At 40.3% G+C, this 23450-nt stretch overlaps 1 protein-coding gene across 14 annotated transcripts in view; it reads right to left on the bottom strand.

The window, feature by feature from the left end:
• Positions 1-6625: 6625 nt before the first annotated feature.
• ZNF510 (zinc finger protein 510) overlaps positions 6626-23450 on the bottom strand; it is a 45459-nt gene continuing 28634 nt past the window's right edge. For 9 of the 14 annotated variants that reach the window (XR_012034875.1, XR_012034881.1, XR_012034863.1 and 6 more), the window contains 2 exons: positions 20223-22321; positions 6626-18738 (listed from right to left, as the gene is read on the bottom strand). Coding sequence is in view for 3 of the 14 variants with exons in the window: in XM_072834163.1 (XP_072690264.1) it covers positions 20625-22321 (1697 nt within the window). In the remaining 11 variants the exon portion in view is untranslated. Of the gene's footprint in view, positions 22322-23450 lie in introns of all 14 variants that reach the window. The other 5 variants (XR_012034861.1, XR_012034859.1, XM_072834154.1 and 2 more) reach the window with 3 other exon arrangements.

The raw sequence follows: 23450 nt of genomic DNA, 5'->3' as shown, positions 1-23450 counted from the left end.
TCTGTAGGTTGTCTTTGAGTTTTGTTGACTGTATCCTTTGCTGTGCAAAAGCTTCTTATCTTGATGAAATCCCAATAGTTCATTTTTGCTTTTTTGCTTTCGCCTTCGTGGATGTATCTTGCAAGAAGTTACTGTGACCGAGTTCAAAAAGGGTGTTGCCTGTGTTCTCCTCTAGGATTTTGATAGAATCTTGTCTCACATTTAGATCTTTCATCCATTTTGAGTTTATCTTTGTGTATGGTGCAAGAGAGTGGTCTAGTTTCATTCTTCTGCATGTGGATGTCCAATTTTCCCAGCACCATTTATTGAAGAGACTGTCTTTCTTCCAGTGGATAGTCTTTCCTCCTTTGTCAAATATTAGTTGACCATAAAGTTGAGGGTCCACTTCTGGATTCTCTATTCTGTTCCATTGATCTATGTGTCTGTTTTTGTGCCAGTACCACACTGTCTTGATGACCACAGCTTTGTAGTACAACCTGAAATCTGGCATTGTGATGCCCCCAGCTCTGGTTTTCTTTTTTAAAATTCCCCTGGCTATTCGGGGTCTTTTCTGATTCCACACAAATCTTAAAATAATTTGTTGTAACTCTCTGAAGAAAGTCCATGGTATTTTGATAGGGATTGCATAAACGTGTAAATTGCCCTGGGTAACATTGACATTTCACAATATTAATTCTTCCAATCCATGAGCAGGGAATATTTTTCCATCTATTTGTGTCTTCCTCAATTTCTTTCAGAAGTGTTCTGTAGTTTTTAGGGTATAGATCCTTGACCTCTTTGGTTAGGTTTATGCCTAGGTATCTTATGCTTTTGGGTGCAATTATAAATGGGATTGACTCCTTAATTTCTTTCTTCAGTCTCATTGTTAGTGTATAGAAATGCCATTGATTTCTGGGCATTGATTTTGTATCCTGCCACACTACCAAATTGCTGTATGAGTTCTGGCAATCTTGGGGTGGAGTCTTTTGGGTTTTCTATGTAGAGTATTATGTCATCGGCAAAGAGGGAGAGTTTGACTTCTTCTTTGCCAATTTGAATGCCTTTTATGTCTTTTTGTTGTCTGACTGCTGAGGCTAGGACTTCGAGTATTATGTTGAATAGCAGTGGTGAGAGTGGACATCCCTGTCTTGTTCCTGATCTTAGGGGAAAGGCTCCCAGTGCTTCCCCATTGAGAATGATACTTGCTGTGGGCTTTTCGTAGATGGCTTTTAAGATGTTGAGGAATGTTCCCTATATCCCTACACTCTGAAGAGTTTTGATCAGGAATGGATGCTGTATTTTGTCAAATGCTTTCTCTGCATCTATTGAGAGGATCATATGGTTCTTGGTTTTTCTCTTGCTGATGTGATGAATCACATTGATTGTTTTATGAGTGTTGAACCAGCCTTTTGTCTCAGGAATAAATCCCACTTGGTCATGGTGAATAATCTTCTTAATATACTGTTGTATACTATTGGCTAGTATCTTGTTGAGAATTTTTGCATCCATGTTCATCAGGGATATTGGTCTATAATTCTCCTTTTTGGTGGGATCTTTGTCTGGTTTTAGAATTAAGGTGATGCTGGCCTCATAGAACGAGTTTGGAAGTACTCCATCTCTTTCTATCTTTCCAAACAGCTTTAGTAGAATAGGTATGGTTTCTTCGTTAAACGTTTGATAGAATTCCCCCAGGGAAGCCATCGGCCCTGGACTTTTGTGTCTTGGGAGGTTTTTGATGACGGCTTCAATTTCCTCCCTGGTTATTGGCCTGTTCAGGTTTTCTATTTCTTCCTGTTCCAGTTTTGGTAGTTTGTGGTTTTCCAGAAATGTGTCCATTTCTTCTAGATTGCCTAATTTATTGGCATATAGCTGCTCATAATCAGTTTTTAAAATCGTTTGTATTTCCTTGGTGTTGGTAGTGATCTCTCCTTTCTCATTCATGATTTTAGTAATTTGAGTCTTTTCTCTCTTCTTTTTAATAAGGCTGGCTAATGGCTTATCTATCTTACTAATTCTTTCAAAGAACCAACTTCTGGTTTTGTTGATCTGTTCCACAGTTCTTCTGGTCTCGATTTTGTTGAGTTCTGCTCGAATCTTTATTAACTCTCTTCTTCTGCTGGGTATAGGGTCTATCTGCTGTTTTTTTCTCTAGCTCCTTTAGGAGTAAGGTTAGCTTTTGTATTTGAGTTCTCTCCAGTTTTTGGATGGATGCTTGTACTGTGATGCATTTCCCCCTCAGGACTGCTTTTGCTGTATCCCAAAGATTTTGAATGGTTGTATCTTCATTCTCATTAGTTTCTATGAATCTTTTTAATTCTTCTCTAATTTCCTGGTTGACCCTTTCATCTTTTAGCAAGATGGTCCTTAACCTCCTTGTGTTTGAAGTCCTTCCAAACTTCTTGTGATTTAGTCCTAATTTCAAAACATTATGGTTTGAAAATATGCAGGGGATGATCCCAATCTTTTGGTATCAGTTCAGACCTGATTTGTGACCCAGAATGAGGTCTATTCTGGAGAAAGTTCCACCATGTGCACTTGAGAAGAATGTGCACTCAGTTGCGTTTGGATGTAAAGTTCTGTGAATATCTATGAAATCCATTTGGTCCAGTGTATCATTTAAAGCTCTTGTTTCAGGCAACCCTGGTGGCACAGCGGTTTGGCGTCGCCTGCAGCCTGGGGTGTGATCCTGGGGTCCTGGGATCGAGTCCCATGTCAGGCTCCCTGCATGGAGCCTGCTTCTCCCTCTGCCTGTGTCTCTGCCTCTCAGTTTCTCTCTCTCTGCATAAAATAAATAAATCTTTAAAAAATAATTAAAAAAAATAAAGCTCTTGTTTCTTTGGAGATGTTGTGCTTAGAATACCTGTCGATTGTAGAAAGCGCTACATTCAAGTCACCAAGTAGAAGTGTATTATTATCTAAGTATGTCTTAACTTTGGTTATTAATTGATTGGTATACTTGGCAGCTCCCACATTCGGGGCATATATATTGAGGATTGTTAAGTGCTGTTGTTGGATAGATCCTTTAAGTATCATATAGTGTCCCTCTTCATCTCTCACTATAGTCTTCGCGATAAACTTTAGTTTTACTGATATAAGGATGGCTACCCCTGCTTTCTTTTGAGGACCATTTGAATGGTAAATGGTTCTCCAACCTTTTATTTTCAGGCTGTAGGTGTCCTTATATCTAAAGTGAGTCTCTTGTAGACAGAAAATAGATTAGTCCTGCTTTTTTATCCAGTCTGAAACCCTGCGCCTTTTGATGGGGTCATTAAGCACATTCACGTTCAGAGTTACTATTGAAAGATAGGAGTTTAGTGTCATCAGGATACCTATTCAGTCCCTGTTTTTGTGGATTGTTCCCTTGGACTTCCTCTTTGTATTACAGAATCCCCCTGAGTATTTCTTGCAGAGCTGGATTCATGGTCACATATTCTTTCAGTTTCTGCCTATCTTGGAAGCTCTTTATTCGTCCTTCTATTCTGAATGAGATCCTTGCTGGATAAAGTATTCTTGGTTGCATGTTCTTCTCATTTAGGACCCTGAATATATCCTGCCAGCCCTTTCTGGCTTGCCAGGTCTCTGTGGAGAGGTCTGCTGTTAATCTTTCTCCCCATATAAGTTAGAGATTTCTTGTCTCTTGTTGCTTTAAGGATCTTCTCTTTATCTTTGGAATTTGCAAGCTTCACTATTAAATGTTGAGGTGTTGAGCGGTTTTTCTTGATTTTATGGGGGGATCTCTCTATCTCCTGGATCTGAGTGCCTGTTTCCCTTCCCAGATTAGGAAAGTTTTCAGCTATGATTTGTTCAAATACATATTCTGGACCTCTGTCCCTTTTGGCGCCCTCAGGAACCCCAATCAAACGTAGATTTTTCCTTCTGAGGCTGTCATTTATTTCCCTTAATCTATCCTCATGATCTTTTGTTTGTCTCTTTTTTCCTCAGTTTCCCCTCTTTGCCATCAATTTATCTTCTATGTCACTCACTCGTTCTTTTTTTTTTTTTTTTTTTTTCACTCACTCGTTCTTCTACCTTTTTAACCCTTTTCGTTAGGACCTCTAGTTTGGATTGCATCTCATTTAATTGAGTTTTAATTTCTGCCTGATTAGATCTAAATTCTGCAGTCATGAAGTCTCTTGAGTCCTTTATGCTTTTTTCTAGAGCCACTAGTAGCTTTATAATTGTGCTACTGAATTGGCTTTCTAACATTGAATTGTATTCCAAATTTTGTAACTCTGTGGGAGAGGACTGTTTCTGATTCTTTCTTTTGAGGTGAGTTTTTCCTTCTAGTCATTTTGCTCAGTGCAGAGTGGCCAAAAACAAGTTGTATCAGGAAAAGGAGAAAAAGAGAGTAGAGAAAGAAGAAAAGAGAAAAAAAAAGAAGGAAAAAAAAAGAAGAAAAGGAAAAAAATGGGGCGGGAAGCAAACAGAAAACAAAAAACAAGGGGGTATCCTCTGATTCTGTATACTGTAAATCCCTCCACTTTCCCTGGAACTTTTCAGTGCTGCTTGGTCAATAATTTGTTTTTCCCCTGTCCATCTAGCTGGTCTTCTGGGAGAGGGGCCCGCTGTGCTGATTCTCAGGTGTCAGCAGTTGGGGTCGCTGCTCAGCCTCCTGCCTGGTGCAGGGCTCAGTGAAAGTTGTTTATCCTGTTTATCCGGTGAGGCCACTGTGAGGCTCGGTGGGGGTTGTTTACCCCGTGAGGCCCCAGGAGGAACAACTACAGTGCCGGCGGCCAGCTCTGGAGCCCTGGACTCAGCTCCCGCAGTAACCACGGATCTCTCCGTCTGCAGGGCCTGGAGGCTCCGGGGCGGGGCCGCTGATCTGCTCAGCTCGGGGCTGGAGCGTCCTTGCTGTCCTGGGCCCTCCCGGCCTCTGCCTGTCCCGGGGGGAGGCCGGATCCTGGGCTGTGTCCCCGGCGCCCAGTGCCACACAGCCCCCTCCGCACGGAGACTCTTCCTCTTCCTCTGCAGGAGCCGCTGCCGCCGAGCTGCTCCCGTCCCGCAGCCCCCTCTGCGGAGCCGCCGCCCGAGCCCCTCCGAGCTGCTCCAGGTCCCGCCGTGCGCGCTGCAGCCCTCAGGGAGCTCGGCGCACTCTCCCGGGGCGCAGGTGTCTGTTAGTGTCCCCGGGAGCCCGAGGGCATCCCCGCCCTCCTGGGTCCTGCTCCAACTCCCTGCGAGCCCCTTTCCGCCCGGGAAGGTTGGTGCAGCTCCTGCTTCTCCGGGACGGGGCTCTCCTGTCCTGGGGACACTCGCCCCGGCCTCAGCCCGGCTCCTCGCGGGGCCCCTCCCCCTTGGAGGCCTTTTGTTTCTTTCTTTCTTTTTCCCCGTCTTCCTACCTTGATAGAAGCGGGAACTCTTCTCACTGTAGCATTCCAGCCGTTCTCTCTTTAAATCTCAGGCTGAATTCGTAGATTTTCAGGATGATTTGAAGGTTATCTAGGTAATTTGGTGGGGACAGGTGACTTGGGGACCCTACTCTTCTGCCATCTTGCCCCGCCTCAGATTCTATACTTTAGCTGAATCTTGAACATCGAGTAATAGGAGCTATAGACAAAGAACAAAGTGAGTCTCGCTGTTCCTTTTGTGGCCGGTATTCCATCTTCTAGAACTTATTTCCGTGTCTTTCCTGGAGCGTCTCCGTGTGCCTCTCTTGGCCCTTCCCCCAGCCCTCTATCATGTTAATAAACCTGTGCTCCCAGTGGAACCTCCCTGCTAGCACTTCAATTGTGCAGATGCCTATACCCGGTGGAAGTTTTGAGACCCGGTGCCCATAGCTGCAAATACCTTTCTACTTGGTGTCAAATTTTGTATTTTGAAATGTAATCCATTTTTTAAAGCTTAATGCAAAACAAGCCAGCAGACTATTGAACTTAAACCAGTCTGCCTTGTTGGCTCCTTAGTGAACAGTGGCTTTGTGTAAATATGTTTGACCTAAAGTCCTACTTTTCCTAAAATTATATTGTGTTCATACCTATGGCATCTTTCCCGGGCCCAGAATTTCACAGGAAGTCGTGTGTAGACAATTCATTGATATGAGAGTTACCTTGATAGTTCTTTACCAACAATTTGACACCCATGCCTATTCTAGGTTTGGGTTGCCATTGTCACATTTAAAATGGGGATTGCTCAGTTTGCTTTTTAAGGAAGGGACCTTGTCAGATTCTTGTCTCTCATGCTGCTGACACTCAGCTGGGATCCCACCATGCCCATGCAGACCTGAGGCCGCCTGCCTTGCCCTGAACACGCCTGAGCTGTGGCAGCCTGCAGAGCATGTCTTTGGGAACTGCAGCATGCTGCTTGATCTCCCACCTGTCCTCAGGTTGCTGGCTTGACTGGCAGCACTTGTTATCAACTGGAAGTGCTGGCTCTGGTTTCTTCCTCCTTATTTACAACTCTGGTATAGCGTTAGTTGGTATGGATATGATCCAAATGCAGCAGCCTGCTCAAATTGGAAGGCTGCCTCCACACCACCTGGGTCTTGAGCATTTGCTTTTGGTCTCGTAGTAAAGACATTTACAGTTGAAAAAATAAATAAAAATAAGTTATTCCAGTGACCTTTCCAGTTTAGAATATGGAGGTAAAGTTTCCTTAACAGTATGTCAAGTACCAATATCTTCAAATGTTGATATGCTATTGCATTGTTGAGTTCTATTGATTCACATTTTAATATCTTATACAGTACATACTCAAATTTTCAATCTTGCACAGCACATTAACAAAGTTACTAGGAAAACTGGATTACCACAACCAAGATGTTACGAAGTGCACAAAACTCTGACAGGGAGAGCCAAGATCAAGGAATGCTTTTCTCTAGGAAACAATTCTACCAACAACAATATGGGAATAAGAGTAACTTAAAATATGGAAGACATATTAAATGCATGACTGACTCCAAATTGCCATGTACTGTGCTTTGTATTATAGTATATAAAAACTACCCCATCTATGGAATGTTAAGCTAACACCCAAGACAATGAAAGCTTCCCCAAATCAATTTCCCACTATTTTCTAGTTTTACGAAAAAATAAACAACCAGAAATGATTTCACCTCTTTAAAAAAAGCATTTACACTTTAAAAAATGGGATGAGGGGATCCCTGGGTTGCTCAGCGGTTTAGCGCCTGCCTTTGGCCCAGGGTGCGATCCTGGAGTCCCGGAATCGAGTCCTACGTCGGGCTCCCGGCATGGAGCCTGCTTCTCCCTCCTCCTGTGTCTCTGCCTCTCTCTCTATGTCTATCATAAATAAATAAATAAATCTTAAAAAAATGGGATGAAGTCAGATTCCCTTCTTCTAAACACACTTCTACTAAAAAACTTGCATTTACAAGATAGTTGATAAAAATATTCCTCTGGATTATACAAGAAAAGAGACAGGGACTGCTGAAAGACCAGGTATAGGATATTAATCAGACCAGGCTTCTTTCTGTTCACCAGGAGCTGGACTCCTTGTTTTTAGTTTCTCCATTTTCTGCCAGGTAAATCTTCTTTGTACTTTTTGTTGTCTGAAGTTTTATCTTTTCCTGCTACCTTTTTGGCATCATTTCCACTCTTATATAGGAGCAGGTTTGGCCAACAAGCACGCTGATCTCTTGGGCTGTTCCTTAGCTGCCCCTCTGCCAGGCTGCCCTTCCTCTTGAGGATGGTGGCAAATATGTGCCCACTGGTGCAGACCAGGTGCATGAGGATACCCAGAGACTCTGTGATGTGGGGTGCATAGCTGCTGCTCCTCCTACCCCTGGAGCTCCCCTCAGAATAATTCTTAGTAATCTTGTCTTGGGCTATTACTTTGCAGTGTTTTGTCAAATCATATTCTAATATTTTAAATAAAATTGTATTAAATCTATATTTACCTAATGAGTACTGTTACATTTCCTAGTTGAACTAAACAAATCAGCTACATAAAACCTAAAGTGTCTGTATGAGGCTCTTAACCTCAGTCTTTTTTTTTCCCTTTTTTTTCATATTTTCTTTTTTATTTGAGAGAGAGCGAAAGCACAAGCAGGGAGAGGAGCAGGTTCCCCACTGAGCAGGGAGCCTGATGTGGGGCTTGATCTTAGGGTCCTAGGATCCAGTTCTAAGCCTAAGGCAGACTTTGACCTACTGATCCAGTGAGGCACCCCAGTCTTTTTTTTTTTTTTTTTTTTAAAGATTGTGTCTTGAACCTAGTTATGGGTTTCAAACTCACAACCTGGGGATCAAGAGTTGCAGGCTGTCCTGACTGAGCCAGTCAGGTGCCTCAACCTCAGTCTCAACTATCAATTATCACTGCTTTAAACAGCTTTCCTGTCTCTAACAAAACAAAGCAAAACAATTAAAAAAGAAAAAAAGTTAATCACAATTCAACTACCTCATATAAGATTTTTTTAAAAACCCCAAACTAAACTAAATTAAATTGAGTTTGAGCCAAGCTGCTCCACTCCTCCAAGATATTCAGTGATTTTTTTTGTGGTATCTTATAAGGCTTACAAAGAAGTCTCATTTTGTACCTACAGTTTTGTTAGAATCATTCACATTGAAAACTAAACTCTATTGCCTGCAACTCACTAGCAACCAAACATTCTTCTCTAGTGTAATTTCACTGTACATAATACAGGCTCCAGAAAGGAGAAATATTCTCAAAGATATTGTATAGACAAATGCCGTCAAAGAAAATGTTCCAACGTTTCTTTCAAAACACAGAATTAGTGGGGAGTGCCTGCTGTAGTGCTGAGAGCTAGCCTCAGCTATCAAGAGTCATGCTGGGGAAGCAAAAGTCCAATTCAGATAAAGAAGAGAGAGAGAAAAAAAAAAAAGAAGAAGAAGGGCAGCCCCAGTGGCTCAGCGGTTTAGCGCCGCCTTCAGCCCAGGGTGTGATCCTGGAGACCCGGGATCGAATCTCATGTGGGGCTCCCTGCATGGAGCCTGCTTCTTCCTCTGCCTGTCTCTCTGCCTCTCTCTCTCTCTCTCTCTCATGAATAAATAAATAAAATCTTTAAAAAAATAAAAAAGAAGAGAGACCTCTCTGAGGACCCAAGGCATTTAGTTGATGTCCAGAAATGTCACACCTTAGCAATATGGACCACACTGAGAAAAGGCCATGCTGTCGGGATGAAAACACATAAGCCTGTCTTAATCAAGAATAAAACCAAACCTGAAGAGATCAAAAGGATTTATCAGTCATTTAACAGGAGGCCAGAACAACATATTTTAAAGGATGACAACATAATCCAGACTCCTTGTGATATATCACACAAAATGTCCAGCATAGGATAAAAAATTATGTGGTATGTAAAAGAGGAACAGTATAACCCATAATTAAGAAAAAAAAACAGCCAAAAGAATCAAGATGTTGGAATTAGCAGATAAGGGGCAGTGAAAGTATTTATAAACATGTCCAAGGATATATGGAAAAGCCTATAATGAGTAAAAAGATGCAAGCTGTACACAGAGAAGTGGAAAGAATTAAAGAACAAAGTGGAAATCCAAGAAATGAAAAGTACAATACCTGAAATGAAAACTTCACAGGATGGTCTTTTTAAAAAATATTTATTTATTTATTCATGAGAGACACAGAGAGAGAGAGAGAGAGAGAGAGAGTGAGGGAGGGAGGCAGAGACACAGGCAGAGGGAGAAGCAGGCTCCATGCAGGGAGCCTGATGTGGGACTCGATCCCGGGACTCCAGGACCACTCCCTGAGCCAAAGGCAGGTGCTAAACCACTGAGCCATCCAGGGATCCCCTGGGATGGTCTTTTTCTTCTTTTTCTTTTTTGTTTTTTGTTTTTAAACACAACATATACTGCATTATTAGTTTCATGGGTACAATTTAGTTATTTGTCAGTTACATATAACACCCAGTGCTCATCATATCACATGCCCTCCTTAATGCCATATCCCCCAGGTACCCCATACCCCCTTCTCACCTCCCCTCCAGCCACCCTCAGTTTGCTCCCTATAGTTAAGAGTCTCTGGTTTACCTCCCTCTCTGATTTTGTCTTATTTTATTTTTCCCTCCCTTCTCCTATGATCCTCTATTTTGTTTCTTAAATTCCACTTATGAGTGAGATCATATGATAATTGTCTTTCTCTGACTTACTACACTTAGCATAATACCCTCCAGTTCCATCCATGTTGTTGCAAATGATAAAATTTCCTTATTTTTGAAAGCTGGATAATATTCTATTGTATATAAATATGCCACTACTTTGTTATCTATTCATCTGTCAATGGACATCTGAGCTCTTTCCATATTTTGCCTATTGTGCTATAAACATTAGAGTGCAGGTGTCCCTTCAAATCACTATGTTTGTATCCTTTGCGGTAAATGCCCAGTAGTGCAATTGCTGGGTTATAGGGTAGCTCTATTTTTAACTCTTCAAGGAAACTCCACATTGTTTTCCAGAATGGCTGTACCAGAGTGGCTTTTCCAGAGATTGAATTCCCATCAATAGTGCAAAAGGGTTCCCCTTTTTCTGAATTCTCACTAACATTTGTTGTTTCCAGAGTTGTTAATGTTTGCCATTCTCACTGGTGTGAGGTGGTATCTCACTGTGGTTTTGATTTGTATTTCCCTGATGGCAAGTGATGTGGAGCATTTTCTCATGTGCTTGTTGGCCATATGCAGGTCTCCTTTGGAGAAATGTTTGTTCATGTCTTCTGCCCATTTCTTGACTGGATTATTTGTTTTCTGGGTGTTGAGTTTGAGAAGTTCTTTATAGATTTATCGATTTTGGCTACAGATACTAGTCCCTTATCTGATGTGTCATTTGCAAATATCTTCTCCCACTCTGTAGGTTGTCTTTTAGTTTTGCTGATAGTTTCCTTTGCTGTGCAGAAGCTTTTTATCTTGATGAAATCCCAGTGGCTCTTTTTTGCTCTTGTTTTCCTTGCCTCTGGAGACATGTCTAGCAACAAGTTGCTGTGGCCAAGGTCACAGAGGTTGTTGCCTGTATTCTCCTCCAGGATTTTGATGGATTCCTGTCTCACATTTAGGTCTCCAATCCATTTTGAGTGTATCTTTGTGTCTGGTGTAAGAGAATGGTTTAGTTTCATTCTTTTGCACGTGACTGTCCAATTTGCCCAACATCATTTGTTGAATAGACTGTCCTTTTCCCAGTGCATATTTTTTCCTGCTCTGTCGAATATTAGTTGACCATAGAGTTGAGGGCCCATTTCTGGGTTCTCTACTCTGCTCCATTGACCTATGTGTCTGTTTTTGTGCCAGTACCACACTGTCTGATGATTATAGCTCTGTGATACTGCTTGAAATCTGGCATTGTGATGCCCTCAGCTTTGGTTTTCCTTTTCAACATTCCTTTGGCTATTCAGGGTCTTCTCTGGTTCCATATAAATTTTAGGATTATTTGTAATAGCTCTGTGAAAAATGTTGATGGTATTTTATAAAGTAGTTTTTTAAATTTTTATTTATTTATGATAGTCACACAAAGAGAGAGAGAGAGAGGCAGAGACACAGGCAGAGAGAGAAACAGGCTCCATGCACCGGGAGCCCAATGTGGGATTCAATCCCAGGTCTCCAGGATTGCGCCCTGGGCCAAAGGCAGGCGCCAAACTGCTGCACCACCCAGGAATCCCTGTTGATGGTATTTTAAAAAAGATCTTATTTATTTGAGAGAGAGTGTGTGAGAGAGAGCATGAGCCAGGGGGAGGGGCAGAGGGAGAAGGAGAAGCAGACTCTCTGGGGCTGGATTCCAGGAACATGGGATCATGACCTGAGGTGAAGACAGTTGTTTGAGCCACTCAGATGAACCTGTTGATGGTATTTTGCTGGAAGTACATTGAATGTTAAGATTGCTCTAGGTAGCACAGACATTTTAACAATAATTGTTCTTCCAATCCATGAACATAGAGTATTTTCCCGTTTCTTTGAATCTTCCTCATTTTCTTTCATAAATGTTCTACAGTTTTCAGAGTATAGATCCTTTACCTGTTTGGTTAACTTTACTCCTAGGTATCGTATGGTTTTTGATGCAATTGTAAATGAGATCATTCCTTAATTTCTCTTTCTTCTGTCTCAGTGTATAGAAATGCCACTGATTTCTGCATTTATTTTATATCCTGCCACTTTGCTGACTTGCTTTATGAGTTCTAGCAATTTTTGGGTAATCTCTTGGGTTTTCAACATAGAGTATCATGTTATCTGTGATGAGTGAGAGTTTCACTTCTTCTGTGCAGATTTGGATGTCTTTTATTTCCTTTTCTTGTCTGATTGCTGAGGCTAGGGCTTCCAGTACTATGTTGAATAACAGTGGTGATAATGGACATCCCTGCTTTGTTCCTGACCTTCAGGGAAAATTTCTTGGTTTTCTCCTGTTGAGGATATTTGCTGTGGGTTTTTCATATATGGCTTTTATGATACTGAGGTATGATCCTTATGTCCCGACACTGTGGAGAGTTTTAATCAAAAAAGGATGCTGTGTTTTTTCAAATGCTTTTTCTGTATCTATTGAGAAGATAATATGGTTCTTGTCTTTTCTTTTATTAATGTGGTGTATCACATTGATTGAATACAGATGTTGAACCACCATTGCAGCCCAGGAATAAATCCCACTTGATCATGGTAAATAATCCTCTTAATGTGTTGTTCGATCTTACTGACTAGTATCTTGGTGAGAATTTTTGCATCTGTGTTCACCAGGTACATTAGTCTATAATTCTTTTTGATTGGGTCTTTGTCTGGCTTTGTTTTTTATTTTTCGTTTTGGAATTTTATTTTATTATTTTTTCTTTTTTTTAAATAATAAATTTATTTTTTATTGGTATTCAATTTGCCAACATACAGAATTCAATTTGCCAACATACAGAATTGTCTGGCTTTGAAATCAAGGTAATGCTGGTCTCATAGTGAGTTTGGAAGTTTTCCTCCCATTTCTATTTCTTGAAACAGATTCAGAAGGTAGGTATTAATTCTTAAATGTTTAGTAGAATTCCATTGGGAGGCCAGCTGTTCCTGGACTCTTGTTTTTGGGAGATTTTTTATTGCTGCAATTTCTTTGCTGGTTATGGGTCTTTTCAAGGCTTCTATTTCTTCTATTTATGTCTCTGGGAATGCATCCATTTCTTCCAGATTGCCTAATTTGTTGGCATATAGTTGCCTATAATATATGTTCTGATAATTGTTTATATTTCCTTGGTGGTGGTTATGATTTCTCCTCTTTCATTCATGATTTATTTATTTAGGTCCTCTCTGCTTTTAGAGAAGTCCAACTAGGGTTTTATTGATCTTATTAATTCTTTCAAAGAACCAGGTCCTAGTTTCATAGATCTGTTCTACTGTTCTTTTGGTTTCTATTATTTCTCTTCTCCTGCTGGGTTTAGGCTTTATTTGCTGTTCTTTTTCCAGCTCCTTTACATGTGAAATTAGCTTGTGCATTTGAGACTTTTCTTGTTTCTTGAGAAAGGCCTGTATTACTATATACTTTGCTCTGAGGACCACCTTGGCTGCATCCCAAAAGGTGCTGAAGTACCTGTTTTCATTTTCATTTGTTTTCATGTATTTTTAAATTCTTCTTTAATTTCCTGGCTGATCCATTCATTCTTTAGTAGGATGCTCTTAACCTCTACATATTTGTATTCCTTTCAAATTTTCTCTTCTGAGTGATAACAAGTTTTAAAGCACTGTGGTCTGAAGATATGCAAGGAATAATCCCAATTTTTTGGTACTAGTTGAGACCTGATTTGTGACCCAATAAGTGATCTACTCTGGAGAATATTCCATGTGCACTTGAGAAGAATGTATATTCTGTTGCTTTGGGATGAAATGCTCTAAATATATCTAAGTCCTTCTGGCCCAGTGTGTCATACAAAGCCCTAGTTTCCTTGATCTTCTGCTTACACAATCTATCCATTGCTGTGAGTGGGGTGTTAAACTACCCTGATATTATTGTATTACTATCAATGTGTTTCTTTAATTTTGATATTAATTGGTTTATATATTTGGCTGCACCCAATTTAGGGGCATAAGTATTTATAATTGTTCGATCTTCTTTTGGATAGACCCTTTTATTATGATGCAACATTTTTCTTCATCTCTTACTTCAGTCTTGGGTTTAAAATCTAGTTTGATATAAGGATGGTTACTACTTCAGCTTTGTTTTAATGTTTATTAGTATGATAAATGGTTCTCCACTCCCTCACTTTCAATCTGGAGGTGTCTTTAGGTCTAAAATGAGTCTTTTGTACACAGCATATTAATGGATCTTATTCTTTTTATCCAATCTCTTGCCCTACATCTTTTGATTGGAGCATTTTGTCCATTTATCTTCAGAGTAATTATTGAAAGATATGAATTTAGTGCATTGTATTACCTGTAAAGTCACCCTTCTTGGAAATTGCCTCTGTTCCTCTCTGGTCTTTGTTACTTTTCACCTCTCTCTTCACTTGAAGCATCTTCTTTAGTATTTGCCGGGCTGGTTTAGTGTTCATGAATTCCTTTAGTTTTTGTTTGTTTTGGAAACTCTTTTGTTTCCTTCTCCTTCTCTCCTTCTATTCTGAATGGCAGCCTTGCTGGATAAAATATTCTTGGCTACAAATTTTTCCCATTTAGCACATTGACTATATTGTGCCAGTCATTTCTGGCCTGCCAGGTCTCTGTGGTCAGGTCTGTTGCCAGTCTTGTTTCTACTCTTCTAGCTGCTTTTAGAATTTTCTCTTTCTCAAAAAAAAAAAAAAAAAAGAAGAAGAAGAATTTTCTCTTTCTCCCTGAAATTTGCACACTTCACTATTATATGTTGAAATGTTGATCTATTTTTACTCATTTTTAGGGAGGTTCTCTATACCACCTAGACTTGAATAGCCTGCTTCCTTCTCCAGGTTAGGGAAGTTCTCAGCTATAATTTGTTCAAATAAACCTTCTACCCTCCCCTTTCATCTTCTGAAACCTCCATAATCCATATTTTATTTTGCTTTTGTAATCACTGATTTCTCAAAGTCTCCCTTTATGACCTGGTAGTCTTTCTCTCTTCTTTTTAGCTTCCTTATTTTCCAACATTTTGTCTTCTGTATTACTGAATCTCTCTTCTGCCTCATTTATCCATGTTGTTAGAGCCTCTATTTTCACTACATCTCAATAATAGCATTTTAAATTTCAGCCGGATTAGATTTTAGTTCTTTAATTTCTCCAGTAAAGGATTCTCTAGTGTTTCAAGCCCAGCTAGTTTATAATCATTGTTTTAAAATCTAGTTCAGGGACCCCCGGTGGCTCAGCGGTTTAGTGCCTGCCTTCCACCCGGGGTGATCCTGGGGTCCCAGGATCAAGTCCCACATGGGGTCCCTGCACGGAGCCTGCTTCTCCCTCTGCCTGTGTCTCTGCCTCTCTCTCTCTCTCTCTGTGTCTCTCATGAATGAATAAATAAAATCTTTTAAAAAATAAAATCAAATCTAGTTCAGACATCTTGGAGATAGGAAAGATGGCGGAAGAGTAGAGTCCCCAAGTCACCTGTCCCCACCAAATTACCTAGATAACTTTCAAATCATCCTGAAAACCTATGAATTCAGCTTGAGATTTAAAGAGAGAACAGCTGGAATGCTACAGTGAGAAGAGTTTGCACTTCTATCAAGGTCGAAGATGGGAAAAATAAATAAATAAAAGAAATCCAAGGGGGAGGGGCCGCGTGAGGAGCCAGGCTAAGGCCACCTGGGGAGTGCCCCCAGGACAGGAAAGCCCCAGCCAGGAGAAGCAGGAGCTTCACCAATCTTCCCGGAGGGAAAGGGAGGGAAAGGCACTCGCAGGGAGTTGGAGCAGGATCCCAGGAGGGGAGGGGATGCCCTTAGGCTCCCAGGGACAGTAACAGAGCACCTGTGCCCCGGGGAGAGCGAGCCACACCTCGCGGCCAAGCTCCCTAAAGGGCTGCAGCCCGTACCTGGCTCCCCGCGGAAGCTGCAACACCCTGGAGCGCGATTCAAGCAGCATAGGCCCCAGAGCCCAGGGCGCCGGGGGACACAGCCCAGGATCTGGCGCTCCCCCCGGGACAGGCAGAGGTCAGGAGGGCACAGAACAGCGAGGATGCTCCTGCCGCCTGGCGGCCCCGCCCCAGAGCATCCAGGCCCCTGGGACTGAGAGCTTTGGCGGTTACTGTGAGAGATGACTCCAGGGCTAAGAGCTGGTCTCCACACTGTTGTTATTCCTCCTGGGGCCTCACAGGATAAACAACCCCCACTGAGCCTCACAGTGGCCTCACAGGATAAACAACTCCCAGTGAGCCATGCACCAGGCAGGGGGCTGAGCAGCTCCCCCAGGTGCTCACACCTGAGAATCAGCACAGCAGGCCCCTCCCCCAGAAGACCAGCTAGACGGACAGGGGAAAAGCAAGTTATTGACCAAGCAGCACTGGAAAGTTCCAGGGGAAGTCGAGGGATTTACAGTATATAGAATCAGAGGATATTGCCCCTGGTTTTTTGTTTTCTGTTTGCTTCCCCCACCTTTTTTTTTTTCTTCTTTTCTTTTTTCTCCTTTTCCCAATACAACTTGTTTTTGGCCACTCTGCACTGAGCAAAATGACTAGAAGGAAAAACTCACCTCAAAAGAAAGAATCAGAAACAGAGTTACAAAATTTGATTACAATTCAATGTCAGAAAGCCAATTCAGAAGCACAATTATAAAGCTACTAGTGGCTCTAGAAAAAAGCATAAAGGATTCAAGAGACTTCATGACTGCAGAATTTAGATCTAATCAGGCAGAAATTAAAAATCAATTGAATGAGATGCAATCCAAATTAGAGGTTCTAACGACGAGGGTTAATGAGGTGGAAGAACGAGCGAGTGACATAGAAGACAAGTTGATGGCAAAGAGGGAAACTGAGGAAAAAATAGACAAACAATTAAAAGATCATGAGGATAGATTAAGGGAAATAAATGACAGCCTCAGAAGGAAAAATATACGTTTAATTGGGGTTCCTGAGGGCGCCAAAAGGGACAGAGGTCCAGAATATGTATTTGAACAAATCATAGCTGAAAACTTTCCTAATCTGGGAAGGGAAACAGGCATTCAGATCCAGGAGATAGAGAGATCCCCCTCCAAAAAATCAAGAAAATAAATTTCAAAAAAAAAAAATAAATTTTATTTTGGGTGACAAATATTTGAAGAACAATACTGTATAATTCTGAATATTAAGAACATTTAGGCAACTTTTGAAAATATCCTAAACACAAGAGTCTTTAAGTAGAGGTCACAGCAATAATTGTCAACTATTAATAATATATGATGAACAATCCTAAAAGATCATTTGCAGTATCAAGGGAAAATATGTTCAGATTTCATTTTGAGGGATCCCTGGGTGGCGCAGCGGTTTGGCGCCTGCCTTTGGCCCAGGGCGCGATCCTGGAGACCCGGGATCGAATCCCACGTCGGGCTCCCGGTGCATGGAGCCTGCTTCTCCCTCTGCCTGTGTCTCTGCCTCTCTCTCTCTCTCTCTCTGTGACTATCATAAATAAATAAAAATTTAAAAAAAAAAAAAAAAAAAAAAAAAGATTTCATTTTGACAGTTCCACCTTCACCAAGTATTTCTGAGTGCCCAATATTTAGAGGGTATGTTTCAGTTGCTTGGGATATACTATAAACAAAACATTAAAATTCTTGCCTTAAATGAAGGCTTTTAAAAATTAGCAGAAAGACCCTCACTAGGCAAGGATAGAAAATGGACTCTTCCAGGGTCTCTAGATGTGGCATCCACCTGTTGGAATAAAAGCTGGAAAGGTGATCAGCCAGGCAGGGAGAAGGAAGCCTTTGTGGCTGTAGCATAGACTATGGTCTCCAGTTGATAATGTATTACACAGAGAGGTGTTCTTGGGCCTAACCCAGCAACGGGACAGCAGATAAAGCCTAAGTGCCCAATAATGGGACTGTCACCTGGACTTCCAATGAATGACTCAGACTACTTATGTGAATTCATTTCATCCTATTGGGTAGATGATTTTGAACTTAATAGCAAATCCAATCATAATTCTAAAAGTATATATATATAAAGGAGTATGAAGGGGATGATTTGAAATATTTTGAGAAACTGAGAAAAAGTTCTAAGATGAATGACTTTCTTTATATTCCACCTAATTATAAAAACAGAGCAAACAGCAATCTCTTGATTATTTTCAGGGAACACAGCACTAATTAGTTATTATCCTCTGTTTTTGCAGATGCATCTTGGCAAAGGTGTTGGCAGCTCTAGTGTGTGATGTTCTATTTCCAAAGTTCTAGGTGTTCTTCGTTTCCTGATTGAAACACTTCAGTGAAAAATTCAGTATCAGGCTAGAAAGTTGTAATATTTCAGTTCATATGAGGTATATGCCAGCCCTGATCCCAAAAGGATATGTTGCTAACAGAATGTAGGGATTGGGTCATGAGCAGTCTTGTGCAATGTCTTTAAGAATGACAATTTAGTATGTGATCATATTTAAAATCAGTAGGAAAGGCGTGAATTATCAAATGGTATGTGGAATTGGGTATTAATACACAAGAAAAAGACTGTAGATTCTTAGGGCAATTGACATCAAAGGGAGCACTGGATACAGAGGATTTTACTTTGTATGCAGTTAGGATGGTGAATATTTTGCACTGTCAGTATGATGATGGATCCAGGTAGCAATGCTGGCCATTAGTGTAGTGAAGTCTTGCTCAGTAGCTTGATTCCAGTGTTATCACAGAATAGTCACTCACCAAGGGCATCTAGTTTGACAACTCAGATGTGCTCAGCAGCTGACTTTCCTCCCACAGTTGACAGCACCAAAGAGGGGTGCTTTTGTCAGCAGTTTTACTACTGGTGTGTCAAAAACCTAGGCAGTATAAGGACCAGAGTCAGTAAAAATGCCCAAAGTTTCAAATGGAGTATTTGCCAGTGTTGAGAACATCCTTAAGTCCTGCACAAGGAGAGCAGCCACATCAATTTCTAGGTCTGCATCATGGCACTGAAGTTGAGTAGTCAGTGTCCAGTGATGCCCACTAGCCTGTCAGTTAACCAGGCCCAGTTCAAGTAACTTCCATGAATGAAGGGCCCTACCAAGCCAGCAGCTTTGCTTCAGGCAGCAGAATGGATGGTAAGTTTCCTTTGCTACAATTCGACATACAGCTGAGATACTGTTGGGACCAGTACAGCTGTATTCTTAAATATACCATGTGCATTTTACACAAGGCTTGTATCCTCTGTATCTTTTTAGCCAGTTAAGATAACACACTCTAAAATTGGAATATCAAGTCAGAAGCTCCTCTGAGTCAGGTGTCTAGTGTATAGAGTCCAAGAGTAAGCTAACAGTTGCTTTACAAAAGAAATATACTTGTTAGGGTATCAAGTCAAACTACCCTTTCCCCCACCTCCAGGCCATCTCCTTTTGCCAGAAATTCCAATCAACAGAATGACCAGTCACAGAGACTGAAGCCCAAAGTGGTCATTAAGGGCTGTGGGAACTCAAAGGTATTTTCTTTACACACAACTCTTCCTGGCTGGGAGAATCCCTTCTGACTTACGGGAAGGGTAAATATGACATATACCACACTCCTACTACACTTTCATATTTAGATGTAACCACAGTACACAGCACTGGCCTAAAGGCCTCATTTATTCACAGGGCCACATTAATTTCACCCCCTCCTACTGTAACCCTTGCCCTAACAGCATTTTCTAAATCTAGATACTTCTTACTTCCACGTAAAGTGGTAAAATTTTGACTTGGGCACTTGTATCCCATAAAACCATAAAAGTTTGAGCCTCTCTTCTCCCTTAAAGTTCCCCCAAATATTTGGGTGGGTGCCAATGAATATATGTCCCCTTTGGAGTCAGGAAAATTTATTTCCCTTGAAACAGCTGATATTGGGGCATAGAGAGGTACAACAAAGCGTGAAGGGAGAGCAGCTTCAAAGCATTAAACAAGTATTTACTTTAGTTGCATAAGCTGTGCTCACATTTCAACCAAAAATTTTTTCAACTTTTTAGGTTCACTGAAAGCCTTTTAACAGGTGGCATCTATTTCATTACACTGAAGGGAGCTTTTTTTTTAAATGAATTCTCTGATGATCTTAGAGAGACTCCTCACAACACCAACCCTTTAATAAGTGTTGTACCCATTGACTGATGTAAGCTTGGCTTACACAGTAACTTTCTACCTCCCCAACAGAGGGATGGCTAAATTATGTTCAAAAGGAAACAGACATGAATATGTGAGAGCTCAACAGAATACAAGCTTACTGCTTGATCACAAAATGTTCAAAAAGTAAAGATATGAACGAGAATTTTGTTGTACATTTCAGGCACCCTGGCTTTTACCTTGTAAAAGCTGTGCCATGTTACAACATGATACTTCAGGTTGTCCTGGGTCATCTCCACTCTATTCTGACAGCATCCTAGTAGTTCATCAGCGAGGTCTTTTGTCATGACTGGATGTGGCATAAAACATGAAAATCCACAGTCCCAAAGCCCTACTTGGAGCAAAAGGAGACCTGGAAATTTTGTGTGAGTTATTTAAAGGACATGGCTTCATTCAAAAGGGCTTTCCATAGTATCCTAAAAGAATTATCAGTCTATGTGTATTCTCTGATATCCTTTCAGGATTGCTTTTTGGATAAAATTCTTCCTACGTTCATATTTATATAGTTTCTCTCCTGTGTGGGTTTCCTGGAGTCAAATGGCTTGGTCCTTCAACCATACGGATTTTCCATAGTTATTCTATCAATGGGGTTTTCCACCCCCCTGAATTCTCTGGCAAACATTTAGAGTTGACTTCTTATATAATTTTCCAAATTCATTACCTTCATAAGATTTCTCCCCATTGTGAATTCTCTGATGTATTCTGAGGTTTGATTTCTGGCCAAAAGTTTTTGCACATTTATTACACTGAAAAGGTTTCTCCCCTGTATGAATTCTCTGATGATCACTAAGGATCGCCTTCCGGACGAATTTTTTGCCACATTCATTACACTTAAATGGTTTCTCCCCAGTATGAATCCTTTGATGCACTCTAAGGGTTGATGTCCGGGCAAAAGTCTTCCCACATTCATTACATTTAAATGGTTTCTCTCCTGTGTGTGTTTTCTGATGTTGAATAAGATGGTCTTTTCGCCAGAAGGATTTTTCACATTCGTTACATTGATATGTTTTCTCACCGCTGTGAGTTCTCTGATGTATTCTAAGGTTTGACTTCTGACCAAAAGTTTTCCCACATTCTTTACACTGAAAAGATTTCTCTCCTGTGTGAATTCTATGATGATCTCTGAGGGTTGACTTTTGAACAAAAGTTTTCCCACATTCGCTACATTTATAGGGTTTCTCTCCTGTATGAATTCTCTGATGTCCCCTGAGGGTTGACTTCTGGACAAATGTTTTCCCACATTCATTACATTTATAGGGTTTCTCTGCTGTGTGAATTCTCCGATGTGTACTGAGGTGTGACTTCTGGGAGAAAGTTTTTCCACATTCATTACATTCAAATGGTTTCTCTCCTGTGTGAGTTCTCTGATGTTGAATGAGATGTCCTTTTTGAAAGAAGGATTTACCACATTCTTTACATTTATAGGGTTTTATCTCAGAGTGAGTTCTCTGGTGTACTTTGTGAGCTGATATCTGGTAGGATTTCCTGCTTTTATGATACTCAGAGGATTTATCCTCAGTTTGTGTTCTGTCATTACACACCAATGGGTTCTCTTCCGTGATAATTCTCTGAAATTGAGTGAGGTGTGACTTCCTGTTGAAATTATTTCCACTTGCATTACATTCATTTTGTTTCACAGCCATGTTAAACTTACTATATTCCTTAAGAGCTGACTTCTCACAGATGGATTTCCCATATTGGTTAAAAGGAGAGTATTTCTCCTCTATCCCAGTTCTTTTACAGTCAAAGATAGTTGTTTTTTTGTTTTCCCTACATTCATCATCTTTATAGGATTTTTCTCTTGTATGAATACTCTTATGTGTAACACAAGTAGCCTCATCATAGAAGGCTTTTCCAATTGCATTATATTTAAAAGCTTGCTCCAACGTTTGACACTTTTGATTCTCAGGAAGATTTTCCTTATAACTAAGAGCTTTCCCATTTTTATTATATTCATGAAATTCCTCTCCAGTATGAGTTCTCTCAAACTTAATTTTGAAAGACAAATTTTCACATACACTATAGCAATTTGTTTTTTTGGTTAGGTAAGTTCTACTATTAATGACAAATTGGGAAATTTTTTGCAAATTTACTCCCCATGAGTCATATTTATGGGACATTTTTGTTGAAACAGGAGCTATGTGCAGATTAAATTGTTTTCCCCAAACTTCCTCTTCCTCTCCAGTCAATGGTTTATTATTGATGAATATTATTTCCTGCAAGTGTTTATCTTTGATTTTCTTGTTCCTCTTCATCAGGTCATCATCTCTGTAATCTTCTAAAACAGAGATAAATTGAAAACATCTTAAGAATCTTACATTTATTATGGGTGGGACCTATAGACAAATAACCTATATTGCATTTTGTTTTTTCGTTTTCCAAGATGAAATAATTTATGTGTGTGTGTGTCCTCACCCTTCTTTAAAAAACGTATTGGTATAGTGAAAATGAGAGCGGAAGCTGGTAATAAATACCTATCTGTTTTGGATTGTGATAAGTTGCCCTTCCAACTGAGGTGGAGAAAGAATAGAAATTAGACTTTATAGGAGTGGTTATTTTGAGCAACAGGAAAACCAGATAATGGGATGAACACAACACAACTATATAAACTTAAGTTCAGCAACAAAATAATTAGGAGATAATGAACACTGATAGATTAGGACCAACAGGGGAAGAGTTTGCTTTGAGGAAATATATTATAGTCCTATGCTACCTAGGATATACTGATAGACTACTCAAGAGTCTACTACTTCCAATTTGATATCTCTTATTTCTATTCAATCCTTCAACATCAAATCAAAATTGATTTCAACTTTCCTCATGATTAAATGAAGCAGCTCAGGATCTAATCCATCTCATAGTAATAAGTCATGGAAGTACAAACAAATATAAAACTGACAAAAGGAAAATCCTTCTTGCAACTAAATTAGATTTGCTGCTCAATTCTGCTTTGGTACCTTTATTTTATCAAAATTCAATGATAAGTGAACCTGATCATCTCATCCTAAATTTCCACACTTTAATTTGATATGAGGAGTTCATGTATTTTATGTATGCATGTATATATGTAGGCTCTATGCCCAGTGTGGGGTTTGAACTCAAGACCTTGAAATCAAGAGTTGCATGCTCTACCAATTGAGCCATTGAAGTGCTCCAAGGGATATGATTTTAAATGGGATATCATGGAAGGCTTTACTGCAAAAACGGCACTTAAGAAAGTCAAAATAATTTATGCATTATAGATGGCTGTCCTTTGAGAGTTTTAGGAGTTGTAAATACCATCTATTATTTTTGGTTCATCTCTTCACTTTCTTAAGTATGAAACATAATTTATATCTGCATAAAACTTATATGTGCAACTTAACAGTACAGAGTTAACACTAGTGTAATATGAAACAATGTCAAAC

Source organism: Canis lupus, chromosome 1 (genome assembly GCF_048164855.1).
Source record: "Canis lupus baileyi chromosome 1, mCanLup2.hap1, whole genome shotgun sequence".
In the NCBI taxonomy this organism is placed as follows: Eukaryota; Metazoa; Chordata; class Mammalia; order Carnivora; family Canidae; genus Canis; species Canis lupus.
This window is presented reverse-complemented; position numbering and strand designations above follow the sequence as displayed.